At 42.6% G+C, this 19,994-nt stretch overlaps 1 protein-coding gene across 1 annotated transcript; it reads left to right on the top strand.

Annotated features, from left to right (window-relative positions):
* The first annotated feature begins 6,274 nt into the window (after positions 1-6,274).
* LOC110529336 (photoreceptor outer segment membrane glycoprotein 2-like) lies at positions 6,275-11,830 on the top strand. The gene is made up of 4 exons (XM_021611467.2): positions 6,275-6,831; positions 7,288-8,119; positions 9,266-9,512; positions 11,050-11,830. The coding sequence occupies exons 2-4, from the start codon at positions 7,542-7,544 to the stop codon at positions 11,293-11,295; spliced, it is 1,071 nt and encodes a 356-aa protein (XP_021467142.1). The 5' UTR covers positions 6,275-6,831; positions 7,288-7,541; the 3' UTR covers positions 11,296-11,830.
* Positions 11,831-19,994: the final 8,164 nt, after the last annotated feature.

Genomic DNA, 19,994 nt, shown 5'->3' with positions numbered 1-19,994 from the left:
ACAATACTGTTACGCAGACAAGCAGTTGCACACCAGGAACAGGTGTCCTCATTATTAAAATGAACTCCAACACGCTTTTCCTTGATCCACCTGTACATCAAGTTGCAGGAGGCTGAGGCACACTGCTCTTTTGATGGTGAGGATGATCATCTTGTCCCCTCCTCATCTTCATCCCTGCTGGAGAGTGATCTCTTTGTCGTGGGCCGGCCACATGATTGGCCACTAATTTATCCAAGGATGGACCATACAGTACTTATCTTGGTTGAGTCTTGCAATTCAACATGAGGTGTTTGGAGTAGTGCCTGAAACGGCCACGATTGACATCAAGGACTGTGCGGACACAGCTTTTCAAGAGGAAATTCAACTGGTAAGATTTCATGAGTACTTTCTGTTTGCATAAAAAACATTCACAATTTTTAAGATACTTGAGCACTAAATGTTTTATACATGGTAGGCTTGGGCGGTATACCTTATAACGTGATATTTGGAAAAAGCCAAGGGATGGTCTCTCAATGCCGTCAATACCGTCAACTATTGAGTTGAAGTTTTTCCAATACATTTGAATATTTGTAGCTGGATTTCTGTTAATTAAGACAGTTACATGCACACAAAATAAGACCAAATGAATGTTGATGTTTACAAAAACAATGTTAACATATAATATCAACATCTGTAATGGCAACACCAATAGCAAGAACAGCTATCCACATACATCATTGGACAGCTGTAAAACATACGAAGGACACCATGTAATCAAAATGTGATGAAATGTGATCCATTCAAAATTCGAAACAAGTCATTTTTAGAAAAATATTATTTTTGTTCGTATGGAAAATGTCTGGGATCTTTTCTTTCAGTTCATGAAACATGGGACCCACACTTTACATGTTGCGTTTCTATTTTTTGTTCGGGATACATTGATGGATATCATATGTAGCTGGCTGGCGAGACCTCCACCCTTGTCTTTCTATTATTAGTTATACAGTCTTGATTGACTGAGACGGGCTGTGATGATTAAAAGGGGCAAGCGTCTGTTATTTATTCTTTCTAAACATTCCAAGTGTTCTGCCCATGCAGTGACACACATTCTATAGCTTAACCTCTACAGTCAAACCTCTGTCAAGAACTGCAACGCTGCTGGGTTTTCCAAGCTCAACAGTTTCCTGTGTGTATCAAGAATGGTCTACCATCCAAAGGACATCCAACCAACTTGACACAACTGTGGGAAGCATTGGAGTCAACATGGGCCAGCATCCCTGTGGCATGCTTTTGACACCTTGTAGAGTCCACGCCTCAACAAATTAAGGCTGATCTGAGTTCAAAAGGGGGTACAACTCAATATTAGGAAGATGTTGTTAATGTTTTGTACAATCTGTGTATATATATCCTCTTTGGTGTGTTTCTCCAAGCAATGACTGAAAAGCCAATGACTGTATTGCGATGACTGGGAATAGCCAGAAGAGGGCTGTAAGCAGGACTTTTTCTGTCATCGCTGGCACACAGAGAATGATGGGCTGTGGGCACCGGGAAAATATTGTACTAACTTGAGCAGCGATATGGGGTTGAGTAGTTAAATGTTAAAATATCAATATGTAGAGTTTGAGATGTGTTGAACACGAACACAAACATGTAGAAAACAGACCTAAGATCTGTGGTTCTAATCAACTGGTATATTTCCTTCCGCAATGTTTAACTAATCGTGCTGAGTCAAGAACGAGTAAAATGTTGATGTTGTCAGACAGCATAGGCAGTAGCTCCATGGAGATGAGATGATGACTTGGAATGAAATAGTAAAGTCATCAAATAAAACAAATGTAATAATACACAACAACTGAAATATTTTTATTTAAGTAAAGTCATGTGAATAAATGATGGTTAATAAGTGAAAAGGAGTCTTGGTCAGTCACTACCATCATGGGACATTTAGTAATTGTTTTATTCTGTGTTGCAGCATTCAACCCACATAATGCACAAAAAAAAATATTGAAATTGAAAACCATGATTATTTAAAAAAATTTTTTTAACTGAAACCAAACCAACCTCAAAAAGCACTATTGACTAATATCGTTTCTATGCACTAGGCGATCCCTGTTGTAGCGACCTTAACACAACACCTAGCAACCTATGACCTTAACACAACACCTAGCAACCTACGACCTTAACACAACACCTAGCAACCTACGACCTTAACACAACACCTAGCATCCTCGTCAAGGGGTTCCAACCTCTTGGTGTAACGGTGAAGATGTTGGCTTGACAGTTGCCGGACACCGGGATTGAGTCCCGATCAGGGAAACCTCTCAAAATCCGTTACAATATCAACAGGTATGCTTGATAATCTGTATGTTTGATCAGCATATTCTCTTTAATTGACCGTAGAGAAACGGTCAACACAAAACCCGGAATGTAGTGATTCTGCAAGGTTATTAGGAATTCCAAATAACCGCCTAGCCCCTGCTCCACGGGACATTGTGCAGACCTGAAAGGATATGAGAATAGAAGAGGAATTCATCAAGTCTATCAGTGAGCAAGGTGGTGCCAGGTGGTGCCAGGTGGTGCCAGGGAGTGCCAGGTGGTGCCAGGTGGTGCCAGGGAGCGTCGAAACACGTCAGCATCATACATTTGTAATCGACATTTCATTGGACGGCTGCTACGACTTTTCCTTTGAAGGTTATTTGAAGGGTATTTGAAGGGTAACAAGATAAGGACTTCATAACACATTCATAAGCAGAGTATTTCAATGATGCTCATGCCAACAGGTACCTTCCAAATTGTGTTAGAACACTTGGTATTACTTTATTTGATGGGTACGAAATAAAAACTTCAAAAACACGCTAATAAGCAGAGCATTAATTATGCTTACGCTAACAGATATCTTTCATATTACGGGTTACCGAACACTTCAGAGATGCGGGCTCACCTGCAGGGCATAGCCCCGTTCTCTGAGACAGTGTCAAACTTGGAGGTGAAGGCACAACACCACCTGTAGGTTCAGGAAGGCATTGAAAGAGCTGCAGAGAAAAATATAGTTTTCTATTGTGAAAATACCTACATATATTTAAATACAGAAAGCAATTCAAAATGGCTACTGGTAGTAATGTTTTATTATAGTCAATATAATTTGTAATTGTAAAAATTATCTTGCTGCTTTTCACCTACAATTAGTTTGAACCAATTCATCAGAAGTGATTTCATCTCTGCATTCAGGGAATCTCTCTGAGGTTTCCAAGAGCAACCGTCTGTAAGGGCAGACACATCTAATTAAATCTAATCATGATGCCAGTTCAAGAAGTCATGACCTCAGTCAAGAATCAATTTATAACCGTACTAGTGGTTAGACAGTTAATCAGTGTACAGGGAGGATGTAAGCTTTTAGTGGCTGTCTGTTCTCGTCCATTAAAATCTACATGAAACTGTACTCCATGTCAAACAATCACTTATAATACTATTATTGACTTTTTATTGACAGCTTCATTTACCATAACAAAACAAGCTCATTAGTCTCTCATTGTTGTCTTGTGTAGACTAGACGACCACATTGTTCACCCTGTAAAGATGAAGGATGGGATCCTGGGTAATTGGCATGATTTAAGGATGTTGTTATTGTACCCACAGATTAACAGAGTGAGTGGACACAGAGTGGATTACATACCAGGGTACATACAGTTGAAGTCCGAGGTTTACATACACCTTAGCCAAATACATTTAAACTCTCACAATTCCTGACATTTAATCCTAGTAAATATTCCCTGGTTTAGGTCAGTTAGGATCACCACTTTATTTTAAGAATGTGAAATGTCAGAATAATAGTAGAGAGAATGATTTATTTCAGGTTTAATTTCTTTCATAACATTCCCAGTGGGTCAGAAGTTTACATACACTCAATTAGTGTTTGGAGGCATTGCCTTTGAATTGTTTAACTTGGGTCAAACCTTTCAGGTAGCCTTCCACAAGCTTCCCACAATAAGTTGGGTGAATTTTGGCCCATTCCTCCTGACAGAGCTGGTGTAACTTAGTCAGGTTTGTAGGCCTCCATGCTCGCACACGCTTTTTCAGTTCTGTCCACAAATGTTCTATATGATGGAGGTAAGGGCTTTGTGATGACCACTCCAATACTTTGACTTTGTTGTCCTTAAGCTATTTTGACACAACTTTGGAAGTATGCTTGGGGTCATTGTCCATTTGCGACCAAGCTTTAACTTCCTGGCTGATGTCTTGAGATGTTGCTTCAATATATCCACATAATTTTCCTACCTCATGATGCCATCTGTTTGGTGAAGTGCAACAGTCCCTCCTGCAGCAAAGCACCCCCACAACATGATGCTGCCACCCCCGTGCTTCACGGTTGGGATGGTGTTCTTCGGCTTGCAAGCCTCCCCCTTTTTCCTCCAAACATAACGATGTTCATTATGGCCAAACAGTCCTATTTTTGTTTCATCAGACCAGAGGACATTTCTCCAAAAAGTACAATCTTTGTCCCCATGTGCAGTTGCAAACCATAGTCTGGCATTTTTATGGCGGTTTTGGAGCAGTTGCTTCTTCCTTGCTGAGCGGCCTTTCATGTTATGTTGATATAGGACTCGTTTTACTGTGGATATAGATACTTTTGTACCTTTTTCCTCCAGCATCTTCTCAAGGTCCTTTGCAGTTGTTCTGGGATTGATTTGCACTTTTCGCACCAAAGTACGTTCATCTGTAGGAGACAGAATGCGTCTCCTTCCAGAGCACTATGACGGCTGCGTGGTCCCATGGTGTTTATACTTGCATGCTATTGTTTGTACAAATGGATCTGGTACCTTTAGGCATTTGGAATTTACTCCCAAGGATGAATCAGACTTGTGGAGGTCTACAATTTATTTTCTGAGGTCTTGGCTGATTTCTTTTGATTTCCCCATGATGTCCATCTTAGAGGCATTGAGTTTGAAGGTAGGCCTTGAAATACATCCACAGGTACACCTTCAATTGACTCAAATGATGTCAGTTAGCCTTTCAGAAGCTTCTAAAGCCATGACATCATTTTCTGGTATTTTCCAAGCTGTTTAAAGGCAAAGTCAACTTAGTGTATGTAAACTTCTGACCCACTGGAATTGTGATGCAGTGAATTATAAGTGAAATAATCTGTCTGTAAACAATTGTTGGAAAAATTACTTTTGTCATGCAGAAGGTAGATGTCCTAACCGCCTTGCCAAAGCTATAGTTTGTTAAGAAGAAATTTGTGGAGTGGTTGAGAAACGACTCCAACCTAAAGTGTATGTAAACTTCCGACTTCAACTGTTTGCCACCCCTGTTTGTACACTACATCATTTAAGCTTAACATGACAGATACCAGAAGTCAAAACTGTTAAGCCCCAGATTCCTAAAGTCCAATGTTAAAAGCATCTCCAATTCAAAATTAAATCTAGAATTGGCTTCCTATTTCGCAACAAAGCCTCCTTCACTCATGCTGCCAAACATACCCTCGGAAAACTGACTATCCTACCGATCCTCGACTTCGGCAATGTCATTTACAAAATAGCATCCAACACTCTACTCAACAAATTGGATGCAGTCTATCACAGTGCCATCCGTGTTGTCACCAAAGCCCCATATACTACCCACCACTGCGACCTGTAGGCTCTCGTTTGCTGGCCCTCGCTTTATACTCGTCGCCAAACCCACTGGCCAGGTCATCTACAAGTCTTTGCTAGGTAAAGCCCTCCTTATCTCAGTTCACTGGTCACCATAGCAGCACCTACCCGCAGCACGAGCTCCAGCAGGTATGTTTCACTGGTCATCCCCAAAGCCAATTCCTCCTTTGGCCATCTTTCCTTCCAGTTCTCTGCTGCCAATGACTGGAACGAACTGCAAAAATCGCTGAAGCTGGAGACTCTTATCTCCCTCACCAACTTCAAGCACAAGCTGTCAGAGCAGCTCACAGATAATTGCACCTGTACATAGCCCATCTGTAAATAGCCCATCTAACTACCTCATCCCCATACTGTATTTTTTATTTTTCTATTTTGCTCCTTTCCACCCCGCTATCTCTACTTGCACATTCATCTTCTGCACATCTATAACGCCAGTGTTTAATTGCTATATCATAATTACCTCGCCACTATGGCCTATTTTATTGCCTTACCTCCCTTATCTTACCTCATTTGCACACACTGTATATATACTTGTTTCTTTTTTTTCTACTGTATTATTGACTGTATGTTTGTTTATTCCATGTGTAAACTCTGTGTTGTTGTAAGTGTCGAACTGCTTGGCCAGGTCGCAGTTGTAAATTAGAACTTGTTCTCAACTAGCCTACCTGGTTAAATAAAGGTGAAAAAATGTAAACAAAATAAAACATAAGACATTGGTGGGACATCAAAAAGCCATTTCAAAATGCTACACTGGCTAAAATGATTAGGGGTGAGTCATTGAAAAGGTTTGACCATGGTCAATGGTGGATAAGTAAGAAGGGTTTTTGCTTTGCATGGGATAAGTATCCCCCATAAACACAAACACTTAAGAGGGCAGGAACAGGAGAAGAAAAACGCCACCAAGTGCTGCACGCATGTTGATTGGTCCAGGTGGTTGGAAGTGGGGACTGTTAAGATTACGGGGTAAACTAATGTTAAGGGGATTAACAGTTGTGGCTAGGAGATGTCAGGGTAGGGAAATGTATGCCACTCTTCTTCTCTTCAGCCTCGGGCTCCATCTTACTCGTCCATGTCGAGATAGACCTCCTTACCTTCTCTAAAGGATGACATTTGGCAAAAGGGAATATCGAAGGCACCAAAATACAGAAAGATGGTCCCAAAGCCTTCGGTTGACAATGTGAATGCTGCAGATATAGAGCTACAGGTAAAAGCCGAAGTAAATGTGTTTGTTGACTTGGTAACTGTAGATGTTGTGCGTAAATATTGTTGCTGGGGTTGTATGGGTTATGAAGTTGTTATAACTTGCTTCTATTTGTCATTTGTCTTATTGAATAAGTCAAACTAAAGCCTCCCACAGCACTAGCACTAGTTACTACAACAGCACAGTGATTATATTGCATAACCTTCACGTCACAATCCCTTTGTTTAGTTCTACTACATTTCCAAAGTATTCAAATATAATGTATTGCTTCTCCAATAACAATGGGGTCAAAGTAGCGTGGGGTCAAAAGGTGAAATGCTATTACCAAACTTGAACAGAAGTGTTCCTTTCAATCATATTTAGTATTGGATTCCATATTAATGTTATTAGGTCTGTTAGTGATACGATGGTGATGTGAAACATAATTGCTGTTGTTTTTTTTCTTTTTGTTGCTCTCAGGACGTGCTGTCTTTCGTGGCTAAGGCCACCGGCCAAAAGTACAGAAATACCTCAGCTAAGCTGCTTATGAGGTCCTCCAGAAAATAGCTTGGCACCTTTCTACATCCCCCATCCATCCCTCTTCCCCATTGGTCCACAACCCTTACCCTTTCTAAAATTCACCTCTCCCTTCTGTCCTCCAAACCACTGTACCACTGGACCTGTTTGTCTCTTCTGGATGAGAAGGACAGACTTTGACAGGATAAGTAGACAAAATGGCGGTCTTAAAGGTGACGTTCACCAAGACCACTCGGGGCAAGCTAGCCCTGGTGTTGTGGGTCCTCAACTGGATCTCTGTGTTAACGGGCATCATCCTCTTCAGCCTGGGCCTCTTCCTGAAGGTGGAGATCCAGAAACGGAAGGAGCTGATGTCCGCTGATGTCCACTCAGTGCCCAACATGCTCATCGCCACGGGCCTGGTGGCCTGTGTCATCAACTTCCTGGGCGGCAAGATCTGCTACGATTGCGTTGACACCACCAAGTTCCTGCGATGGAAGTTGCTGATGCTACCGTACATCGTGTGCACCTTCCTCTTTACCTTCTGCATCCTGGTGGGTGCGCTCATGTGCTACAGCATGAGGAACGAACTGGAGGAGTCACTATTTCTGGGATTGCGTAACGCCATGCTCTACTACAAGGACACAGGCACGCCGGGACGATGTTATCTCAAGCGCACAGTGGATTTGCTGCAAATCCAATTCCAGTGTTGCGGAAACGCCGGCTTCCGCGATTGGTTCCATGTCCAATGGATCAACAACCGCTGGTTGGACATGACCAACAGTGAAGTAACAGAGTAAGTACAAAGGAGTACAGTACAGTACCCACCCACACCACCCTCTACCCAGCTTTGGTCCTGTCTGGCCCCTCTACCCAGCTCTGGTCCTGTCTGGCCCCTCTACCCAGCTTTGGTCCTGTCTGGCCCCTCTACTCAGCTCTGGTCCTCTCTGGCCCCTCTACCCAGCTCTGGTCCTGTCTGGCCCTTCTACCCAGCACTGGTCCTGTCTGGCCCCTCTACCCAGCCATCAGTGCTAGAGTCTACCCAGCCATTAGGGCCACAGTCTAGCCAACTGACAGGGCCATAGTCTACCCAGCTGAGAGGGCCAGAGTTGAAGGTACTTGATCAATCCAATTGAACCTGTGAATAACCCCAACAAAATGTGCCTTTCAAGACTGTGACAAAATACATACATACTAAATACATGCTAACACATAACAATACTGGAAGCAGATGCTACGAGCTGCCAACACCAGTCCTCCTCATTAAGCTGCCCAGTCAAACTGTTAAGCAGCAACACTGTATCGACTGAAAAATGTGAGGTCAAAGGTTACGAGAGAGGCTTATCCAGTAGGAGTCAAGAGTTCACTGTGACAGGAAATTACCATACGCGGCAGGTTGAATAATTTATCTTTCAATATTTGGTCTTGTTTTTTGTGTTGTTTTTTTTACTGTATCAAAGTGACTTATACAAACAGATTCAAAGCCCAGGTAAAAAATGTCAATAGTGATGGAAGTCCAGTATTAAATTGATCTACCTTTTCCATATGGCTAATATATGTAATGTGTACCTCCTGAGTAAATGCTTAAGTTAACCTAACCTTAAAGGGATAACTTACCCAGATTCAGATGAACTCATGGATACCATTTGTATGGCTCTGTGTGCAGTTTTAAATGAGCTGAAGGTGGTTTCTGGAGCCATTGCTAACAGCTAGCATGCATTATCTGTCTGGTTTGGGAAGGGGCACTGTAAGATGGACAGTTTTCTTAATCTATTCCTTCATGATGCAGAAGTTGGGGTGAAATGGAATGAGAAAAAGTAAAACATTTGTCATCAGTAAAGTCATAGGTCTATGTCTGTGCTTTGACTCTGTTACAAGACAGATTTATGCCAAAATACAACTAAGCACAATGGCTTAAAATATCTCACTCTTTCTCCTGCAGCCGTCTGAGGAGTAATGTGGAGGGAAAGTACCTGATGGACGGAGTGCCTTTTAGCTGCTGTAACACATTCTCTCCACGACCCTGCATCCAGACACAGGTCACCAACAACTCCGCCCACTACAACTATGACTGGAAGACGGAGGAGCGCAACCTGTGGACGAGGGGCTGCCGCCAGGTCCTGCTGGATCATTACACCAACATCATGCAGTCCATCGGCTTTATTGTGCTCATCATCTGGTTGTTTGAGGTTGGCTTTACATTAACAAAGCTCCATTCTTATCCTGTACTTTGAATAAGTCACTATTGTCTCTACAGTCACTATTAACTTGGACATGACATGGTACGTGATGGTGGTAATATTAATAACTATGGGGTAGTGTTGAATAGAACCCAGAGTAGCCAAGGGAAGTAGTAGGTAGGGATGAGGAGGACCCACGGTTGTAGAAAAAGAGTACTTGATTTATCGCAAATGAAGGATTTTCAGGGAACATGGCTTGGGTTGAAAACAGTCCGATCCATCACAGTAACATTCAGGATACTAAAAAACTCTGAAAAAACTCGATGAAGGTGAGTCTTAAGCTCAGCCCCTCAATAGGGTTCCTACTGCAGCTAGGACTAGGGCCTAAATGCTGCACAGTATAATTAGGGATTACCCCTTTTCCAACTCTAAACAGAGTTTAACTCTCCCCCTTACTGGGAATAAAGGGAGTCTACCAGGACAGCTAAAATCAACTGTCTGTACATAGAGGTCACAACAAACAAACTGATATGGAGCACATTGTAAAATGGTATTCAACCTCAATTTGAGAGAAAATGACAGAATTTATAACTTAGGCCAAAACCTCAGCCATAACAATTAACTAATGAGAATGTACATTTAATTAGTTGAACTTTACTTTGTTAATAGAAAACATGATTTATGTTAATTAACTGCATTCATTAGTTTAAATTACCATATTTAGTTAAGTACACTTTAGTTTAAAAGACAGAGCTAAATCAAATAAAATATGATTAGAACTACTACTCAGGGAGACTGGGCACATGGGTGAACTACGGGCTAATTATCGAACTCCCCACACATGGCTTAAACCTGAGCAATCAACTCGGTAGCAAAAAATGAAGGTCAGGCACACCTAAACTGGTGGATAGCTATGCTATGGAATGGACTAGTGCACTTTATGTAAACCACACATGTATATTCTTTAGCATTTTAGATAATATTAACTTCATGAAATATATGTTTTTAAAGACCTTTTTAAAATGTCGATGAGACCGGTCTAAGGCTGCCTCATCACAGGTAGTTTGAGGGGAATGTCAAGAATAAGGTGATTGCTGTCATCATATGCCATATTGGTTTTATGACAACTGTGGGTGTGGAGATGGGATGCACCTAGTTCCTGCACATAATCATTACAGGGACAGACAAAGCTTCAGGAGGACAGACAGACATTCCAGTCCAGTGACCAAACTACGGCAGAGGAGGTTGGCCCCGAGGGCAAGACAATTGGTGTACCCAGTCTCCAGGGAGGTGCCACTCTCCCAAGACCAATTTGTCCAGTGGCTGATCACCTTTAGAAGGGGACAGTACGGCCTCCGAGAACCACAGGAACAGTACCCTCACTGGGGCCATGGGAGAAGTCTGTGGTCAAAGAGATATCTACGGTGTAATTCAACCTCCATTTACCTCCAAGTGGCTGATCATTTCTTTCTGTCGCTCTGGTAGTGTAGCGCTACAAGGTAGTAACAAGGTAGAGTGACATCTAATCACTTTTCTCTCCCAACAGCTATGGGTGCTGACGGGCGTGCGGTATCTCCAGACAGCTATGGAGAACCTTCTACGGCAGGGTGACCCCGACCTGGAGTCTGACGGCTGGCTCCTGGAGAACAGCATTGCCCAGACGGCCCGCTCTAACTTCAAAATCATCAAGAACCTAGGCAAGTGCTACCAGGTGGACGATGATCCTAACATCGATGTGCCCAGCACCGCTCAGCAAGAGGTGTCCACTTGCCAGATCCCTGTGGCTAGATAGCATAGCGCAGCGTCCCTGGGCCAGGATTGAGGCACGCAAACGGGCATCAAGTCCCATTGTCATTAGGTGTAAGCCTTTTGGATGGCAGACCTGTCTCCAGATTAAACGTGCGACAGCTGTGAACTGAGGGATCAAAAGGTGAAGGTGGCAAGTGTAGCAGGGCACCACAAAGACACACAAACAGGATCAAGGACAGCCTATGCAGAGCGTGCTCTAAAGAATGACCTGCTTTGTCACATGATTCTGTAACACCTGCATCATCTTAACAGTGTAAGAATATGAACTGGCTGCAACTTTGTCATTGTGCCATACTTAAGTAATTAAACTGAAAGGGGAGCAGGGCAAAGTTGAAACGGGGTTGAACTCGTGTACAACCCAGTACTACAACCCCATAGACATAACGGGACATGGAACGGTCTGAGTGAAAGATGATGTCATAATGAGCCATATATGTCATGGGCAACAGTTATGCCAACAAGGCAGTGGAGGCTGCTGACGGGAGGACAGCTCATAATAATGGCCGGAAAGGAGCTAATGGAATGGCATCAAACATCTATTTGATACCGTTCCACCTATTCCGCGCCAGCCATTACCACGAGCCCGTCCACGCCCAATTAAGGTGCCACCAACCTCCTGTGCAAGAAAGTGATGGACATAAACTTTTTAACAAATTGTATAAAGGGAAATGGAAACAGCAAACTTGAATTGCCTTCTACAGTTTCTTCAACTCAGTCTCCTGTATGTAACTTTTTTTGTATTATGGGTTACTTAAGCAATAAGGCCCAAGGGAGTGTGATATATAGCCAATATACCACGGCTAAGTGCTGTTCTTGGGCATGACGCAACGTGCTAGGAAACAGCCCATAGCCATGGGAATATTGGACATATATCACAAACCTCCAAGGTGCTTTATTGCTATTATAAACTGGTTACCAGCGTAATTAGAGCAGTAAAAATAAAAGTTATGTCATACCCATGGTATACAGTCTGATATAGCATGGCTGTCAGCCAATCAGCATTCAGTGCTCGACACACCCAGATTATAATATAGAATAGATGTATGGGATATAGAACTGTAAGGCAGATGGTTCAAATAGAGCTGGAAGAGGAGGGCCAGTCCCTTGCATATATTTCTGATGAAAAGGTGACATGGACAAACTGGACTCTTTCAGGAAGATGATATTCCACAGATGATTTCGTTTAACGTGTTTTATTGAGCCACACTCCCTCAACCGTTTTAAATGACTTGGTCGGACATCGCCTGAACGGTTTCTGCTGTCTTTTTGACTGGCTGTGACCAACGTATTTATCTTTCTCTTGTGCCTCTGCCCACACAAGATATTAAGGGCAGCCTTAATAAACCACAAGAGTTTTAACACTTGAGAATATTTGATCCCATGTTTTCTTTTGCGGGGACCTTTCATAACTGAGAAATAACCAAGTAAGCACAAGTCATTTGCTTAGGAATGTGTTGTCAGGTTATCAGGCTCACACCATCAATGAGATTTGGACAGGTTCATTGTCTAGAAATGTGAAAATTCAGTAATTATGTCATGGTAGTGGACAGTTAAGTTGAATAGAAAACATGAGCTGGCACACACCCAGTGAAAATTATTTTATGTAGAGGTGATGACTAACTGTCACGTTCTGACCTTAAGTTCTTTTGTTATATCTTTGTTTTAGTATGGTCAGGGCGTGAGTTGGGTGGGTTGTCTATGTTTGTTTTTCTATGAGTTGGTATTTCTGTGTTTGGCCTGGTATGGTTCTCAATCAGAGGCAGCTGTCAATCGTTGTCCCTGATTGAAAACCATACTTAGGCAGCCTGTTTTCACCCTTGATTTGTGGGTGATTATTTTCTGTGTCTTACACACGGAACTGTTTCGGTTTTTGTTATTTCACATTGATATTTTGTATTTTTCTGTGTTCTATTAAAAGTATCATGAACACTTACCACGCTGCGCATTGGTCCTCCGATCCTTCCTACTACTCCTCGTCAGAGGAGGAAGAAGACCGTTACAGAATCACCTACCAACCAAGGACCAAGCAGCATGGTAACGGGCAGCAGCAGAAATCTCTGGACTCCTGGACTTGGGAGGAGATTCTGGACGGCAAGGGACCCTGGACACAGGCTGGGGAATATCACCGCCCCAAGGAAGAACTGGAGGCAGCGAAAGCAGAGAGGCGGCGATATGAGGAGGCAGCACGGCAGCGAGGCTGGGACGAGAGGCAGCCCCAAAAATGTATTTGGGGGGGCACACAGGGAGTGTGGCTAAGTCAGGTAGGAGACCTGCACCCCAACTCCCCCCCCCCCCGTGCTTTCCCCGGGCAGGCACCGTGTTATGCCGTGAGGCGCACGGTGTCCCCGGTGCGCAGGCATAGCCCGGTGCGTTACAGTGCAGTGCTTCGTATCGGCCGGGCTAGAGTGGGCATCAAGCCAGGTGCCATGAAGCCGGGTCAGCGCATCTGGTCTCCAGTGCATCTCCTTGGGCCGGGTACATGGCACCAGACCTACGCATGGTGTTCCCGGTTCGCCAGCACAGCCCAGTGGGGTCTATTCCACCTTGCCGCACTGGCCTGGCTACGGGGAGTATCCAGCCAGGTAGGGTTGGGCAGGCTCGGTGCTCGAGACCTCTAGTGCGCCTCCACGGTCCGGTCTATCTGGTGCCTCCTGCAGGCACCAGGCCTCCGGTAGCAGCCCCCCCCCCCGCACCAGGCTGTCTCTCCGTCTCCTCCCTACAGGTGATCCCGCCTGCTCAGCGCTGTCAGTCTCCCGTCTGTCCTGAGCTGCCGGAGTCTCCCATCTGTCCTGAGCTGCCGGAGTCTCCCGTCTGTCCTGAGCTGCCGGAGTCTCCCGTCTGTCCTGAGCTGCCGGAGTCGCCCATCTGTCTGTTCTATTAAAAGTATCATGAACACTTACCACGCTGCGCATTGGTCCTCCGATCCTTCCTACTACTCCTCGTCAGAGGAGGAAGGAGACCGTTACACTAACGGCGAATAAGCTATAAAAAAAATAGAGTCTTCTTCAGGATGAAGGCACAGAGATGCCGAAACATTGGTGATTTACTCAATGAATTACGGGAGTTTATATATAGACTGTGCGACTCTCTTTATTATAGCTTATGGTTAAGTGACAACTACTTTGTAAACACTAACTTTAATTTTCATGTTTCGGCAAAGCCTTCAAGGAACCTATGTTTTTCAGGAGCCTAAATCAAGAGAATTAAATGGGAGAAAGCTGCTTTTCAATCAGAAAAACAACACTGTGTTCCAGCAACATTGTACCCGGGACTAATGAACGTATAAAGAATACAAAAAGGTTAGCTGTGCAGGAATAATGTGGTGTTTCCACAGTGCAGGTTTGATATAATCTGGTCCTCAGGGTGAGAATCTATGCGTCTCCTCCTGAGTACTGCTCTAGAGCAGAGTTTCACAAACTTGGTCCTGGGGCCCCTCTGGGTGCACGTTTTAGTTTCTGCACTACACAGCTGATTAAAAATAACTCTTCGTCAAGCTTTGATTATTTGAATCCACTGTGTCGTGCTAGGGCAGAAGTTTGGGGAAACGTTACTCTTGGAGGTGAATCACTGATCAAAAGGCCTAAACAAGATAAATGTTTTAAACAGTTTTAAAACCGTTCAGATCTGGCTTAAATCATTTTTATCCATTGGTATACCTTCATTGATACCAGCGAAAACAAAACTATTTTATATTTCCACCAGGAAATAAAGCCTATTGTTATTTTTTACTTTTTTACAATGTCTATTTGAATATAGTGATATTTCTTAAGAGGTTGGGTGCAACACTGAAAAACTGCAATAAAGACATGGGTTACTTTGTGTTCATGTATTGATCTGTGTCACGGTCGTCGTAAAGAGGAGACCAAAGCGCAGCTTGATTAGAATACATACTTTTTAATGAATGACGAAGAACACTTAAACTATGTAAAACAACAAACCAAACGCTATATAATACTAGTGCAGACACAGGCAACTAGACATAGACAATAACCCACAAAATACCCCCCAAAAAAGATGGCTGCCTAAATATGGTTCCCAATCAGAGACAACGATAAACAGCTGCCTCTAATTGAGAACCAATCTAGGCAACCATAGACATACATAAACACCTAGGTAATAAACCACCCCATAAACCTACAAAACCCCTAGACAGTACAAAAACACATACATCACCCATGTCACACTCTGACCTAACCAAAACAATAAAGAAAACAAAGAATACGAAGGTCAGGGCGTGACAATCTGGAAATGACCAAAATAGAATATAAATGAAGATGAAGCTCTTAAAAGTTTCATGCTGTACATTTGATTATATAAATTGTAAAAAAAAAAAAAAATACTGAAGATTTCCCGATATCATACAATGGACAAATTCTTCGAAGTTAAGGAGAATGTTTTCAAAATCACCTGGCCTGACCACTTTAATAGAAACCACGTTCTCCACTCTCACAGCTTTGCTAGAAACGGGAGTCTCTGGTTGTTTAGGAACTGCTGTACAGATCATGTCTGACTCCTGTTTAGTAACAACAGGCCATAATCCCTCCATTAACAGGATTACACCACACTTCACCTACAATCCATCACAGGACTTCACATCCAATTAAGAACCTGACAAATGGCACTGATGTACAGTAGGCCCAACCGAAGCAGAAATCCAGACATACCATCCGAGGCAGACTTTTAGTTCAGTTCAGATATGCAATTTTGATGCAGTCATCAGACCAGTGCTGTAACTGTTATTTTGGATGCAGTATTTAAGTATAACTGCTATATAAGCACAGTTGAACTGCAGTTAAACTGCAAAATTACTGCGCAGTAGACAAGATACTGCAGTTACAAAAGTAGTGGTTATTTAAAAATACATAGGTCTATTCTACTTTCTACATCATTTTGATTACGTTTTTTTCAAGCTTCAAATTACACCAATTCCTGCTTTGTAAATCTACAGACTGAAGGTTATAGTGTCGCACAGGAGGCCTGGCTAAGGCCAAAATGAAAGTTCCCCACTTTCATTCATGTTTTAAAGTTAAAAAGTTCAATATATACCAAACGTCATTCCTCCAAAGGACATTTTAATGTATTACATTTCAGAACAATCCAGAATTCCATGATGTCATGATAATTTTTTATAGTCATTGCTACCTGACTATTGCTACAGGCATGTGTGAATGGTCTCTCATGAGTAGCCTATATCAGCCTATTTCTTTATTATTTCTTTATTCAATTTTATCCCATTTTATCCCCAATTTTGTGGTATATAATTGGTAGTTACGACCTTGTCTCATTGAGGCAACTCCCCAGCGGGCACGAGAGGGGTGAAGATAGGGACAACCATGAGTTCATCTGACTCTGGGTCAGTAGATAAAAGGTTTCATCTGACTCTGGGTCAGTAGATAAAAGGTTTCATCTGACTCTGGGTCAGTAGATAAAAGGTTTCATCTGACTCCGGGTCAGTAGATAAAGGGTTTCATCTGACTCTGGGTCAGTAGATAAAGGGCCTCATCTGACTCTGGGTCAGTAGATAAAGGGTTTCATCTGACTCTGGGTCAGTAGTTAAAGGGCCTCATCTGACTCTGGGTCAGTAGATAAACGGCCTCATAACCAAAATCCCAAAGTATCCCTTTAACACACCGCTCTATTAACCTGGAAGTCAGTCAAACCAATGTGTCAGATGAAACACTGTTAGACTGTCTACCTCAGTCAGCTTGTGGGCGCCCGGCCCGCCACAATGAGTCGCATGAGGAACCAGGAAATGCCTTGCCAGCCTTACTCTCCTCTAAAAGCGCTGAGCCAATTGTGTACCACCCTTTGGAGCTCCCGGTCACGGCCGGCTGTGACACAGCATGGGATCGAACCAGGTTGTAGATAGACGCCCTTAGTCCTTAGTTGCAGCAGTGATACAAGATCGAAAATTGGGGAGAAAAATGGGATAAAATACAAAAAAAATTATAATAACAGTTTGTTGAGATCAGTGTAGAAGAACTTGACTGACCTGCACAGGTCCCAGACCTCAACCCCATCAGAAACCTTTGGGATGAATTGGAAGGCTGACTGCGAGCCAGGCCTAATCGCCCAACATCGGTGCTCGACCTCACTAATGCTCCTGTGGCAGAATGGAAGCAAGTCCCTGCAGCAATGTTTCAACATCTAGTGGAAAGTCTTCCCAGAAGAGTGGAGATTGTAATATCAGCAAAGGGGGGTGGGCGAACTCCATATTAATGCCCATGATTTGGGAATGAGATGTTCGGCGAGCAGGTGTCCACATACTTTTGGCCATGTAGTGTACCTTGCATGCTCTCTGGGTCATGCCAGAAAAGTTTAAAAACGTCCAGCCTTCCTCTGGGAACACCATCGGCCTCTACGTCCAGATCCCACACACTCATATCAGCTACTGCACCACACTTTGATTTCTTATTTTCCCCAGTCCCATTAACAATAGACGAAACCCAATCCACCCAGACACCACAAACCAGGCCTGCATACACCTCCCCAAATAAACAAATAAATAAAAACGTGAGTTATTGTGTGAATGCTGTCCTTTCTACACCTTCCCCTGTCATCAGGGCTGGTAAGAACACACACACACACACACACACACACACAACCTACACATTGTACATAGGCTACATACATCTCTTACTGTGCCAACTAGATGCCCAGTTTTCAATGGAGTGGAAGAGCAGTTTGAACAAAAGCAAGGCCTTGTTCACAAAAACAATCTTCCCCTCTGACGAGGACGAATCCGTTCTGATTGTTGAAGGTGTCACCATCAGAATGGTGAACAAGTGATTCAGCAACTACAAGTATAATGTAGTTGTATAATAATTCCGTTGACATTGGCTTTTTCATTAATAATCCCCCAGAATGTTTCCATTTCTATCCTGGTGATTGGTGTTTGTTTCAAACATGTCACCGGTGCAGACATGGCGCTGGGTGACAGATGCTTTCAGAACACACAAACATTTCTGTTCGCTTGGCATAATGTCCTCATGACCCTGACCCTCATGACCCTGACCCTCATGACCCTGGACCCTGAAAAGGCTGCATGCGATTCTAACCACCCAGAGAGATAGTCTCTCTATTCAGCCTTTTCAGGATTCAATGTCTCTCTCTCTCACTCTTTGCTTAATAAACAAATTATTGAGTAAAAGTACGTAGATAGAACATTGTCAAGAGCTGTCCAAATGGTGTCTCAAGACATTAAATAACACTAGTGTTTTTACACATGGAGGGAGCTTATTAGCTCACTAACTGTTGTCCAAACCAGTTGTTAGACCTCTTTGCCTAAGCTGTTGATGTTTGTTGTTATCCCTAGTTTTGCTTAGCCTTGTTGTTTATTTTTCAATACACAACATATTTAACATGTATTATATAGTAGTGGTTGTATATCAATTACACCTACTGTAGTTGAAAAAAGCTTGTCCAGTCTTCCAATGGTTGTTTACTGGTTTCACTTCTGTATTTCATCACTAGGTGGAGACATTGACCACTGCACATCACACCCTGAGTACTGACCTGTATGGTCTAACACTGTATCTCCACCAGCTGAAGAGTTTGATCTGAAATTGTCTTCCCCATGCCCTATATAAACTTGTCCATTCCTTTGTGATTATTCTGAAGAAGGCCGAAACGTCAATCTTTTAAACCTGTCTAAGAAAACCACATGTTTAATGCTGAGCGAGCATTTTGCCTTTTTGCTGTCCATGTTTTTAGGTTGCATCTCTACTCACGTTGGTTGAGCACCTTCTACTTCTTTCCATATTATTTCATTTTAAGTAACTGCCAAGTGAAAATCTAACTTTTAAAAGTTCCTCATCTGTTAACTCATACCCAAATAATGTTGTTGACTCATCCTATACTAATATTTGTAGCCAAGGCATAAAAAATGTAAAACATAATCTCAAACAGACCATTTAAAAAAAGCTCGCCATTTCCTCATCTGAGGAGGATGAGCCGGCCAATCAGCAGTCTAGAGGAGGAGGAGCTAGCCAATCATGAATAATTTTATGACCGATATATGCCCATACTATTCCAACACAGAAAAGCTGTTTTTTTAACATACTTAATTACATTTTTTTTGGAAGGAAAACTATTTCACACATATTATTGTAAGTAATTATAGTTAATATTTAATAGAAATATGGAAACACTGGAAAGTTACTTTAAGATGAAACATTTGAACTGAATACAGGCCTAGTACTTCTATATTTTTATACTCTTAACAATTTTTATATTCATCAGAATTTATGGTTTCTGATGCTGCTGATAGGTCGATATTTCATTGGGGGGGGAAGGAGTAGTGAACCTAGATGCAGCTGTCTGGTATCACAATCACTTGACACGGTAACAACGAGAGATCAAATCAAATCAAATGTTATTTGTCACCCACTCCAAATGCAATAGGTGTACTGTGAAATGTTTCCTTACACGCCTTTAACCAATACTCCAGTTCAAGAAAGAGTTAAGAAAATATTTACTAAATAAACTAAAGTAAAAATAGTCAAATATAAAGTGACACAATAAAAATAACAATAACGAGGCTACAGGGGATACCGGTACCGAGTCAAGGTACGGGGGTGTCACGCCCTGATCTGTTTCACCTGTCCTTGTGCTTGTCTCCACCCCCCTCCAAGTGTCGCCCGTCTTCCCCATTATCCAAATTTATACCTGTGTTTTCTGTCT

The sequence above is a fragment of the Oncorhynchus mykiss genome, chromosome 8 (genome assembly GCF_013265735.2).
Source record: "Oncorhynchus mykiss isolate Arlee chromosome 8, USDA_OmykA_1.1, whole genome shotgun sequence".
In the NCBI taxonomy this organism is placed as follows: Eukaryota; Metazoa; Chordata; class Actinopteri; order Salmoniformes; family Salmonidae; genus Oncorhynchus; species Oncorhynchus mykiss.
The sequence above is the reverse complement of the archived record's forward strand: the minus strand, read 5'-3'. Positions and strand labels throughout refer to the sequence as shown.

Coding starts and splice junctions, on each gene's coding strand:
- LOC110529336 (XM_021611467.2), top strand. CDS start 7,542: ATGGCGGTCTTAAAGGTGACGTTCACCAAGACCACTCGGGGCAAGCTA. Junction 8,120..9,265: donor ACCAACAGTGAAGTAACAGA/GTAAGTACAAAG, acceptor TTTCTCCTGCAG/CCGTCTGAGGAGTAATGTGG. Junction 9,513..11,049: donor TCATCATCTGGTTGTTTGAG/GTTGGCTTTACA, acceptor CTCTCCCAACAG/CTATGGGTGCTGACGGGCGT.